General features: G+C 41.2%; 1 protein-coding gene across 1 annotated transcript in view; it reads left to right on the top strand.

The window, feature by feature from the left end:
• The window catches only part of rbm20 (RNA binding motif protein 20), a 43710-nt gene that overhangs the window by 22003 nt on the left and 9207 nt on the right, over nt 1–12500 (top strand). Inside the window, exons 2-6 of the mRNA XM_060859288.1 lie at nt 4393–5344; nt 5912–5973; nt 6371–6471; nt 6984–7081; nt 11933–12076. Of these exons, the coding sequence (XP_060715271.1) occupies nt 4393–5344; nt 5912–5973; nt 6371–6471; nt 6984–7081; nt 11933–12076 (1357 nt within the window). The remainder of the gene's footprint in view (nt 1–4392; nt 5345–5911; nt 5974–6370; nt 6472–6983; nt 7082–11932; nt 12077–12500) is intronic.

The following is a 12500-nucleotide window of genomic DNA, read 5'->3' as shown; positions in this document are numbered from 1 at the left end:
TTCACTAAAACGGCTGCTTTGACGGGAACGCAGCGAATAATCCTTTTAACCGAGACGTGAACGCTTGAGTCCAGCTTCGTGTAGTCATGGAAACGCAGTCTATAAAGCAGCGAGCGTGTTAGCCTTTGGATTTTTGTTATTGTGATGCACATTACCTTTAAAAGTCATTCATTTTCAGTTGCTCTCATTCATTTTGGAAAGGATGCCACAAGTGGAAGCTTTAAATTTGGCCGGTGTTGTAGTGTGAAATATCACATAACACATGCCATTATTGCAGGTTGCACAATAGTAGCAATAAGAAAATTAAGGAAACTTGTAGATCTTTATATATAAGGAATCAGATTCCACTTGTGATTGGGGTTGAGATTGTATCAAAACTCCAAACGAGCGCTTTACTGTAAGACTATAAGTTACTGGAAGCTGTGATTGTTTCTATTAACTGTCACACAAATATATGCTACGAGTTCCAAATATAACGTATGTTTCAGCTCGCATTAGATCGCGATTTATTCGAATAAAATAAAAAGTAAGATTTTGTCGAATCGATTCTTGTAACATAGACATGCTGTAGCTATATTATCGTTTTGTCATCGTAAAATGTTTCATTAGTTTGTCTCTTTATCTCGAAACGATCTACAGTGTTAGTTAAATGGTGCAAAAGATCGTTTTTTTAAACATCAGCAGTAAAGTGTAAATGTATTTTCAGCTTCTTTATGCCAGAAAATAGAACTATATTAAATTAGCTTTCAGAAAACTGACAGTATAAAAGGACAAAATGTCTGAATCATAGTTGATAGGTTGCTTTTCTCTTTTTCTTTTATTCACTAATTTCGGTTTCTACAAATTTTGACAGATTCTATGAATCAGTGTTCGATTTCTACTGGAAATATTTCAAGGTTTCACACCAGGTTCCGAAAAGCTAGATGCTAATTTATTTATTTATCTATTTATTTATGTATTCATTTATTTATTTATCAATCATTCAAACCACAAAGGTGAATTTTTTGCTATTGTTTTAAATTGTTTGTCATTTGAGTCTTTCTCACTATCCTGACACACTGCAACAGAGCAGGAGTTCCTCGACAATTCTAACTCTGTGAAACAATAGAAAGTCAACAAAACGAATGTAAATAAGACATGTTGTGAGTGTGTCAGTTATACACTTATGTTACCGATATCAAATTCTAAATGATTTTCAGAGAGAGAATCTAAAATAAAAAAATAAAAAACACGGGATTGTCCAAGCTTGGGGTAAAAGTCTTTTTGGCTTCATTTGGCTGAAAAAGTTTTACGGACCATCCCACCACCTCCCTGTTGGGGCTCGCCAGAGAACAAGATGGTAATTTTGGGCATGCTGATGGTCAGGCTGGTATGTTGACCAGACAGAATCATGATCTATTTGTGATAACACAGCGGTATTGCTTGCATGCAGGTCACACATTGAGCTTTGAGCTAGAATTAGAGCTGTGTAACCTCAAGGTCGGCTGGCGTAATGTTTGTGTTAACACAGCCAGGTTTCCCAGTCTGAGAACATCCTTTTATCGAGAAAATCTCACCTATACTAAGGTGTGAAATGATGTGATTTATGTCACTGATATGGCGTATTTTACACATATTTTTGTTTTTTTCTTTAAACTTGATAATAACTTGCTATATAAATACAGTAGTCTGCAGATGTGTATTGACCTTGGCACCTAAATTCTGTGCCGTACAAAAAATTCTAGAAACATCTAAAGACATCAGTTTAAAATTTAAAATTAAGCAATTTGCTTAAAACATTCCTGATCATATCATTTAAGATATTTAAAATGGAGAACAAACGAGCTTAACTTACATCCACTTCAGGACAAACTGTGTTTCAGGACAAACTGTACAGACGAAAAGCTAAACAATTTGTTCTTGACAGCATGTTTGATTCATATGTTCATACGTTAAAGAATGAGAATTCTGTCCACTTCATTTCTGAAACATCTGACCATGCGAGAAACATCTGTTTTTATCTCATTTATCAAATGCACCGGCGCACATAACCTCCAGGCAAAATTTAATCAGCTCCTGTATGGGGGCCTTGCCATAAAAATATAGTCTGAAATCTGTCAATGTTGACAACTTAATTTGCACTAAAACACTAACTAAGGATGAATTTAGTCAAATTAGTCAAAGATCTTTAGGAGGTTTGTGTTGTTGAACCTTAAACCGATAAGAAAACATTTTTCCTTGTTTAGTTTATTTAAATCTTACCAAAAGAGTGTGTAACCCTTGCCTGTTATGTACTTAATGAAAGTGGGAATTAACTCGCTTTTGCTAGTTGAGCTACTTTAAGCATGGCTATAAATGAAAATGCTTCAGAATTCTCTAGTTAGTCCCAGATTAATTTGCACTGCTAGATAAGGTTTTGGAATTATCATTGGCACGAAGCTGCTAATCTGTCCCTGCATGCTAACATTTCAGAATCTGATAGCTGTCAGGTTGCAGATCGTACTTGCGTGACCTTGGAATTTAAAGTAAACTGCGACGGGTGTAGGTATGTTACCATCATTTATATTGATGTTTTATTGCGTGTAAGCCATAAAGCAGGACCTTTTGCAGCCACCGGCAGATCTCTGTCTGAGACAGCTGTCCTAAAGCGCAACAGCTGCATGGACTTACAGGCATGCTTTCTCCGTAAAATCACATTTCTAAATGCTACGTCAGTCTCCCCTCTTAATTCAGGCATATGCGCTGACCTGATTTAGTGCTATATATATGATTATTTGTTACTACTTAACTGTGTGTGAGGTGACTCCCGTTAGACGGAAATTGTTTGCTCGAGATTTACGATCTTTTGAAATAAACCTATATGAAGACTGGCTGTCTGTGAATCGCTGTCAGCTGCTCCTTTGCTGAGGTGTCACTGATAGATTGCAGTTATTGCAACCCAGTATGAATAAGTCTGAGTGTCCTTTCACATTCCGACATCTCATTCATCACGCTCGTCTTCTTCAAAGGTGCTTTCCGTATGCCTAAGAGATTACATCACGATGCATTTTTAGACTTTGAACGACAATATGACGATCCTTTGAAACAACAGAGCCATGCTGTGACTATATTATCAGCTTAATTATATTAAGCATCTCCTTATCAAACAACAGTTGGCTAATGGCTTGCCTGGCATGTTTTTTTTACGATCTGGAAACTGCCCTTTAAGTCCATATCAAAACCTTAGACGCCTCAAACACCATGGTGCCGAGGTGTTAATCCTCCTGTAAGGTTCCGCTGCACAAATTCCAATAAAAAATAAGAAACGTAGAGTGCAATCTTGTTCCCGGCCGGGACATGAGAACACCGGGTTACACTTGGCAGATCAAGTTTTGCTGTTGGAAGGAAATTAATCCTGATGCCTAATAGTGTCACTGGCTATTTAAAGGACCTGGTTTCAGTCCGGATAACTAAAAAAACTGGCATCGGTTCATGCTGTTCCCTGTTTAGGGATTTTGTCTTTATGAAGTGAAGTGAAGTGACGTGACATACGGCTAAGTATAGTGATCCATACCTCTGCGTTTGACCCATCCAACATGCACACACACAGCAGTGAACACACACACATCGTGAACACACAACTGGAGCAGTGGGCAGCCATTTATGCTGCGGCACCCAGGGAGCAGTTGGGGGGTTCGGTGCCTTGCTCAAGGGCACCTCAGTCGTGGCCAGCCCAAGGAGTCAGACTCTCTAACCATCAGGCCACGACTTCCCCCCAAGTGTGTGTGTATGTTACCTAGTTTGCATGACGTAAGAGAGGCATGATCAGGATACTGTACATGCTTTGATTAGTGTTACTGCATGCTAAATTTAGTTAGCCTGTAAACACATTAATCAGTACGAGAGAAACAGGCAATGACAGTGAAATAGAACGCAAGCCAAAGTGACCAGGTTCTCATCCCAAAGCACACTTAGATGAGCTACCTCCTGTGTCTGTGGTCAGTTTATACTGTGCTGAATTTTTAGGAATTTGTGTATTGATTTAGTTTCTTGATTTAGACACTTTAGAAAGGGCCTAGCGAGTTTCACAGAATATGTACCAATATTAGTTCGGCAATATTGCGGGGTCATTTAGGTCTTGGGACTCTAAATCACGTTGTGTTGCATTGCAGGACTGATGAATGGTGTTGCTTGTTCATATTAGAGTATACCAGACACCCATTCTCACATTCCCAATCTTCATAAAATATATCGAGTACATTACAAGCATTCCATGTACTGGTAACTTGCAGGGATACATGTAGTGGTAGTACGATAATGAACACAAATAATCTAACTACTGTACTACCTTGATGTTTCATGTTAAATTAGTTTGCTCAATCTACATCATTCTGTTCAACCTTAACTGACTTCAAGTCCCAATTCTCCTTACAGTACTGGTTCAGGAGATAAGTTTGATAAGAAGGGGCTTCCTGTCAGTGGGGCGCTAAGCGGAGCCAGCCAGAATCTACTGCTTTCTCCTGCAAGTCTGCAGCTGGCCCAGCTTCAGGCTCAGCTCACTCTGCATCGCCTAAAACTGGCCCAGAGCAGCAACACTGCTGCTGCTGCCACAGTCCTCAATCAAGTCCTCTCCAATGTGGCCATGTCCCAACCACTATTTAACCAGCTTAGGGGCTCCGGCATGCCCCAGGCCCCAGGACCAGGCTTCCCTTCCACACCCATATCTTTTCCCCCTCCTGGCACCCCAATAGGCACCCTGGTAGGGGGTGCATTCACCCAGAACCATGCTGGGATCCAAATGAATCACTATGGAGGAGGTGGAACCATGAGCCAGAATGCGAACCCACATGGGGAAAGTGGAAATAAGGCCAACAAATTTCAGGCAGGGTTTCTAGGAGGAACCACAGCAGGGCCTAGTAAAGCAGGTGAAGGAGGACACTGTGGAGGCACCGGCGGTCCCAAAACCAACAGCCAAAATAACTACCAGAGAGACTTCTACTCCTCCGAGAGTCAAATCTTGGACTCTGGGCATACAGAACAATGGAAAAACCTGACCGGCTTTGGCATCTCGGGGAAACTGGAAGTGGGGACAGGCGTTGGGGGCAGCACCTGGGGACCGTCAACACACGGATTTATTGGCCCACGAGTGGAACTGTACAATCCTGAGGAGCCGACCGTTGACCCCAAATTCAGCCCGGCAGGAGGCCTTGGTTTTAACAGTGCCTGCGGTCAACAGCGGTTTGTGGGATACCCACAGCAACAGAAGTGTGAGGAGGGGGTTGGCATGACTCTACAAGCGCACCAGCTCAACGACTATCATGGTGTCACACCATCGCACCTACCCCATCAGTGCACCATTTGTGAAAAGAAGGTTTACAACTTGAAGGTGAGTGAGAGTAATCGAGGGCTTGACAGGGGGTGGTGTCAAGGAAATGTGGGCCAGCGTTTCATAGTCTTGCTGACTCCTCTAGCTATTTTTGTTATTGCTGGTGTCACAAGAATGGTTTTAGACCTTCGGTATAAAACTTTACTTTTAACTCTAACTTTAGTTAACTTAAAATGTGAAAATGAACGTATAAAGTGCAACAGGCCTTTTATGATAGTAAAGGTGATGGATAACAGCTGCCACTAAACCATAAATGATGTCATGCTGCATGTTTTATCACAGTGTCAGTTGTTCTCAGGTTAGTGTGAAAGCCAAGATAGCAGCTGGCTTAAAAAGTCTGGAGGCAGGCTTTGGAGGCAGGATGTGCACACTGCATAGTAGTACTGCTTTTATTTCATTCCTTTATTCAGCATTCTTGCTCCCTGATTCCTTGCTCCATGCTCTGTAATTGGCCAGACCATGGAGTCTAACACTTGTAAAAGAGGATCTATGGAAGATTTTTGCTGACTGACAGACTGTGTGTGTGTCTCCCCCTATTCTTTTCTTTTTTTTTTTTTTTTTTTTAAGGATTGGGACCAGCACGTGAAGGGCAAGCTGCATATACAGAATCGTTCACTGTACACCGACGGGTAAGTAACAATTCAGAGTATTTTTATTTTTGTCAATAGCCCGAGAGTCGAAACTTGCCATGACTATTAGAACAAGGTTGCACAGAGTGTTATTGCTGAGATGTAAAAGAGTTTTATGGACTCTGCTAATCGGGTGCAGATGTAGGATATATTTACAAGTTTTGCACGAAATGAAAGGGAATGCGTTTTAATGCCACGGAGGAATTTGTAACCCCAAGAACCTCACTTCAGTCACGCTCCCTATTAATTATCCCTATTAAAAAGTTTGAGGTATTAGATAGGAGTCTGGCGATGTGTTTACAAAAGTAATGACCTACATCTGAGCCGGGTCATGAGATAAATCCAGATGGACTGCTGTGGGATTTGGGGTCTAAAAGCAGTGCCCTCCCTCTTACAGCCAGGCACTTGGAGCCCTGCACTTTCCTGTCACGTCGGAAGGATGCCGCGGCTCAGCGTTGAATAACAACACCGTGGCGTACTCGTCCGCAGCTGGCCAAGGTAAGCTGAATCATTGAGTTTCCCCCTTGAGTAGCATGTTTGATCGTGCTAGAGGTGGGGCTAAGAGGTATGAGATGTGATTTTGAGGCAAGGGTCTATTTTTAGGGGCGGTTTGGGCATTCGGGTTGCAGTTGGAGCACGTGGCTCACAGGACCGCTCACAGTGCGACGTTTATTAATAACAGTGGGCAGAGTCATTTTAGCAATGGCGGACACGGCGTCCTAGGAAGCGAGTTTTAGTCCTGATACGTTCTGAGAGTTTCGATCGATTTTGCAGGTGTAAAACACACAATGTGTGAGTGGAGAGCAGGAAAATGTAGAAGAAAATCAAATATTACGTTGAGTAGAGGATGAAGAAAATAATGTTAATGAAGAATTAGACAAAAAACACAGAGGATCTTTTTATCAACCAACCACCAGATTTCCAGTGATGACCTTGATTTCTTGGATCTTCTAACTCTGCGTACATCAGAATGTTTCTTGGTTGTGACCTTTGTTTATTTTCTTCTGCAGATGTTTCAACTGGAGGCTCCTCTTTTTTACAAGCTGCACCTATGAAGTCATTTCCTCTTTCAGGGGCGGGATTTACCTCACACCAACCAGGGACAAAGGTCAGCCATAGTTGTCTGAGATATGCTCACTTTTCACATGGTTATTTAATCCGAGCGATTTCTTGAAAGCCGGTACAAACAATCTGGTGTATATTTGGAGTTTGCTTCACCCCACAAAGACACAGAAAGCTGAACAAGCTGTTGCCGCTGTATTGTGTCAGAATACCATTTTCATCCTGTGGTGTGACGACGAATCTCGTTTCCCTGTGTAAAGTGAAGAAGTGTCGCTTTTAATCTGAATACAACTGAGCTGTTAGCTTTTGCACTTAACCCTCCCTTGTATCACACATGCAAGGAAAACAAAGGAAGAGGGAATCTCGCTGCTTTGTCGACTGACAAATTGCAGTTCTCTCATCATACCACGGCTTAAAAGCAATTACGGATAATCACAAACGAGGTTAGCGGTCACAGGGCAGACCACATTAACCGTTTGTGGCTAGCATTAAATAGTTTGGTGTTTTTAGCGTTACAGAGCCAGTTTGAAAATGTATCTATTTTCTCATATAGATCGCTTTTGTTCATCGGTAATTTGCAACAGTGCAGTTGATGTTTTGCGTCCGGGGTGATCTGCGGATAGAAATACTTTCAGGACAACTGCTCTGGCAGGTTTAACAGATCTGATTCCACACACAGTTTTGTTTTATTTGTCTGTGGTCTTTTTATAGCATTGGACAGATGCCTTTCTAGAGATAACTCGAGTAATATGTCTTAGGTCACGAGATCGAAGTGGTAGAAGATCTCAGTGTCTGATTTTTAATGGGATGGAAATATCTTTATTTGGCCAATTTTATCCTAGGGTTACCCCAAAAGGTGAAACTGGTGGAATCATTCTTTAGGGCTGCATCTCAAGGTGGAGGAATCATGAATAGCTACAAATACTAGTGTGCTAGTAAGCTGAAGATGAAGGTGAACCCAAAGCCAACACTGAGATCACGGAATGACTGGGTGGATTTAGAATGTTGCAAGAAAGAGTGGGAAAATATTGCCAAAGTGGAAATGTGGCACGCTAATGGACTCGTCCCCAAAAACGCAGAGTGGTGTAATAAAATCAAAAGGTGCTTTGACGAGCTACTAGTTTATAGGGGTGTGCATTTTCATTTTAACACGAGTGTGTAAAGGGGTGAGTTTTTACATCCACTCTATATCTTGATAACAGTTTTTCATGATAGTCTACAACCTCGCAGGCTTTTCTGACATCAGGATTATAATATCTTACAATAATATGTGTGCACTCCATGGTGAGCTTTTCTACTGCTCAGACTTTGATCACTTTTAAGGTGCCTCAGGTTTTTTCCAGATGTTGGGGGGTAGGTTCTTTTTTATGCAGTTTTTGATGTAGTCGTAGTCAGAGACTTGGCTACTCTGTACAAAATATGAACTAACCATGGTTCACACGATATGTTGTCATTATTACATTTCCAGTAATATTGCTGAATGTATTAATAAATCTATATCGGTAACCTTTTTCTTTTTTTTTTGAGGGGGTATTAAAAATGTATGGAATTGAGACGCTACCATTTTTCCCCACTGGTTGCGGAAATTGAATTTCCCTGACCGCCTCAGACGAACATGTAGAAGTTAATTCATTTTGACTGCTTTTTCTACGCCACATACATTTCCCAGCTGCACGCAGTACGGCTCTACGCTACACTACATTACAGACACAGCTGCTGGCCATTTATCAGGCTAGGATTACCTGAGAAATCATTTAACCTCCTCGATAGTTTGTGATTATGCAACTAAAAGTGATGTTTGTGTAAGTCTATTCCTCACAGCTTTTTTTTTTTGTTAAAGCCTTTTTAATATTTATCAGCTGGGGGAAGAGGCGGAACGTACTGTAGGAGTGACGCGTAGCACAGGACGGCTTGTTTAGATTTAGAAGTGAGGTAAAATTCCTCTGCGATTTTGAGCACGTAGTTAAGAGCTAATGGCACATTCGGTGTTTCTCGACTTAGATATGATACACGCCTTGTTGTGCTTCTACAGTATACTGTAACTCGTTTGCTTTGTACCACAGCTCTGACATTTACATGGCCATCTGTCCGTCTTGTCGTCTTTACGAGAGAAGAATCCTTTGATGCCATCTGTAAAATCCATGTTTTTAACAATCCCACGTTCCAGCAAGTAGCTTAGTTTGTCCTGTCTCATGTGATCGGTCGAGCTAAATTTACACTCCACTGGTGCAGAATTGAACCTTACCCAAACGTTTGCGTGCTAATGCAGTCACTTTTCACCTGTCAATCAATCATTCTCACCCTTTTCCCCAGCCAACCAGTAAACTACTTATGTACACACCCCCGAGGGTTCTTCAGCCATGTACACAATATTTTAAAAAAAGATTACATGCATTTTTTGCATCTGACCGACACACACACACAGAGCACACGTTTATATTAGCAGCTATAAAGATCACCTGTTCACGCTGCAGCTAAACAGATTCAACACACTTTAGACCAGTAAATCTAAATATATAGATATAATATTCCTACGTTTTAGAAGCTTTTGTAGGAACAGGATGTCATCTGTTTGTCAGCGTTTATTACATCACTCTACAAAACCAAAATCTAAAATAACTTAATCACATAGCTTTAAAATGTGTAATTATAGAGATTTAAAAAATAAACAAACAAACAAACAAATAAATAAATAATAATAATAATAATAATAATAATAATAATAACAATAATAATAATAATAATAATAATAATAATAAATTACAGTAACCTAGTTTACTTTTTATTGTTAACTTAATTATATTAATTTATATCAATTGTCATTTTTTCTAAACACTTTTACGATTTTTACATATATAATTATGGAATATTTAAGAAAAAAATCTATCATTATTTTATGTGAATTGATTTAATCGAGATTTAGCTGTGATTTTCCATTTTTCCCTCCTTTTTGTTCCTAGAATAACTTAAAAAAAAAAAAAAACAGGCCTTTATTCAGGGCTTAGCACTAGCCATTAGCTTCTGCAGGCTTGGAAGCGTTCAGGATGTCAGGAGTTGCGTTTCGGTCCTGAGGGAGAGCTCGGATTCGGCAGTCAGACGAGGACGTGTCAGAATAAACAGACAGGAAAGACTGCTGTTGGGTTCGTGGCCAATTTAACACCCCATGAACACTGCGAGCGCTCCAGCGGGATTTTATGGCATGTGTTTTGCGGGAGCTGAAGCATTTCGAGCTGGAGCTAATGCACCAGGTCTCGTGATGTCTCTGGTCTCTCAGTTTCTGATTTATGATGTTTTGTGAGATGAGGATAGAGGATCGTTTTCAGTAGCATGATGCTATTATATTTTGGACAATTTCCTGAGATCTTTCTGTTCTAGTTTATTTTACTCAAATGTATTATTTGAAATTAAACGATTACAATTTATTATAAATTATGTTTTTTTTCTTTCTTTTGGGTTTTAATGAGTTTTTAAAAAATTAGGCATCGGATCAAGGCCTTCGGTTCATGTTTATCAACATCTGAATGAAGAATGATGCTTGTTGCTTTGAGTGTTTCAGAAACTCCTGCCGTTTCCACACGCTAGTGTTTCCAGCGAATGGTACAACAGACGAAACATGCAGAGAACAGAGGTTCTGACAGGAAGGCTGCTTCTAACCTCTCTATACAAGAGTGGGGGAAAAGACAAGCGTCAACACATCAAACAGCAGAAAAGCACATCAGCCGTGGAGGAAAAAGATATAAACATCTTCACCCAAAGACAGTAAATAGCTAAAAAAAAAACAACTGTTGCTTGTGCGTCATGTTCTGAGAAGTTTGCTACGGTTGTAAAGAATAGGTGTTTGATTTCCTGGCAGCTTCAACCAGATGAGGCAACACAATGTCGTGCGAGTTTTCTGTAATTGTGGTCTTGTGTTCTTCATGCTGTTCCACCTATTTCCGACTGACATCATGTGCGACCTCAGTGAGACTGGGAGCCCATAAACAAGTCCCGATCCCACCAGTCGTGCTGCGTTACATTAACAGATCTCCAAACCTCTTGGCCCTCGATGCTCACCTGTTGTTGATTACGCTTCACATGGCCGCCAGCTAACGTGTAAAGATCCGACCTCTTTCGGGAGCACATTTTATTAGCCTGGATCACGGACGAGCTACTCGAAGCTTATTGACGTCTTGTAAATACATAAACAGCCTGCTGAGGGCTATTTCTGGATCTGTTTATGATGGTGACCTTCTGATGCGTAGCCGTTAAGAGAATTATGGCTAAACGGCTGCTAAATGGCCGATACTCCTGGAAAACAGAAGATCGCTCGGTTCAGTTCAGATGCGTTTTAATCATGGAGATCGTCATCACTACAGATACCAATTATTTGTTTTCTGACATCTTCTGATGTAACCGTGGGTTCCTGAAAAGTGAAAAGACATTTCAGACAATAACAAATGTGTGTGTGTGTGTGTGTGTGTGTAAGAGAGAGAGAGAAGCATTTGTTGCTCTTAAAAACCTCATCTTGGACATGCACTGTGACCCTGCAGTCACATGTACTGGGGCCCAACACACACTCCTTTCAATCACTCACACACACCGACACACGTGTCGGCTCTCAGACTCACAGGTTCTCAGACTCTCCGTCTCGCAGAGTCTCAGGCTCTCAGATTCACAAACCTTCAGGTTCTCGGACTTTCTTTTCGTGTTTTATGTCTGTCATCACCCATAAAAAACCAAACAGGATCCATTTCCAGCACTAATTTATGGTTATTAAAACATATTTAAAGATAAATAAAAGAAATCTCTGAAATCGGCCGGGTGTTTATTCATTTTATTGTGATTATATATTACAGCAGAACACAGTGTTTCTTTCTGTAGGATTCCATCATTTTTTTTATTTTTCTCCTGCCTGCAGTTTGTTCCGCGGAAGCCTGGTCCTGGGCGCGTTGTCCACATCTGTAACCTCCCTGAGGGCAGCTGCACCGAGAACGATGTCATTAACCTCGGTTTGCCCTTTGGCAAAGTCACCAACTACATCCTCATGCGCTCCACACACCAGGTACGACTTCACCGCAGTGCACCACAGATCAATTGTATTACGTCATTTTTTTATCTCTAGAATTTTATTTTATTTTACAGTTTTATTTTCGGGGAGCACAGTGGCTTAGTGGTTAGCACGTTTGCCTCACACCTCCAGGGTTGGGGGTTCGATTCCCCCCTCCGCCTTGTGTGTGTGGAGTTTGCATGTTCTCCCCGTGCCTCGGGGGTTTCCTCCGGGTACTCTGGTTTCCTCCCCCGGTCCAAAGACATGCATGGTAGGTTGATTGGCATCTCTGGAAAATTGTCCGTAGCGTGTGATTGTGTGAGTGAATGAGAGTGTGTGTGTGCCCTGCGATGGGTTGGCACTCCGTCCAGGGTGTATCCTGCCTTGATGCCTGATGACGGCCTGAGATAGGCACAGGCTCCCTGTGACCCGAGGTAGT

The sequence above is a fragment of the Tachysurus vachellii genome, chromosome 23 (assembly GCF_030014155.1).
Source record: "Tachysurus vachellii isolate PV-2020 chromosome 23, HZAU_Pvac_v1, whole genome shotgun sequence".
Lineage (NCBI taxonomy): Eukaryota > Metazoa > Chordata > Actinopteri > Siluriformes > Bagridae > Tachysurus > Tachysurus vachellii.
The sequence above is the reverse complement of the archived record's forward strand: the minus strand, read 5'-3'. Positions and strand labels throughout refer to the sequence as shown.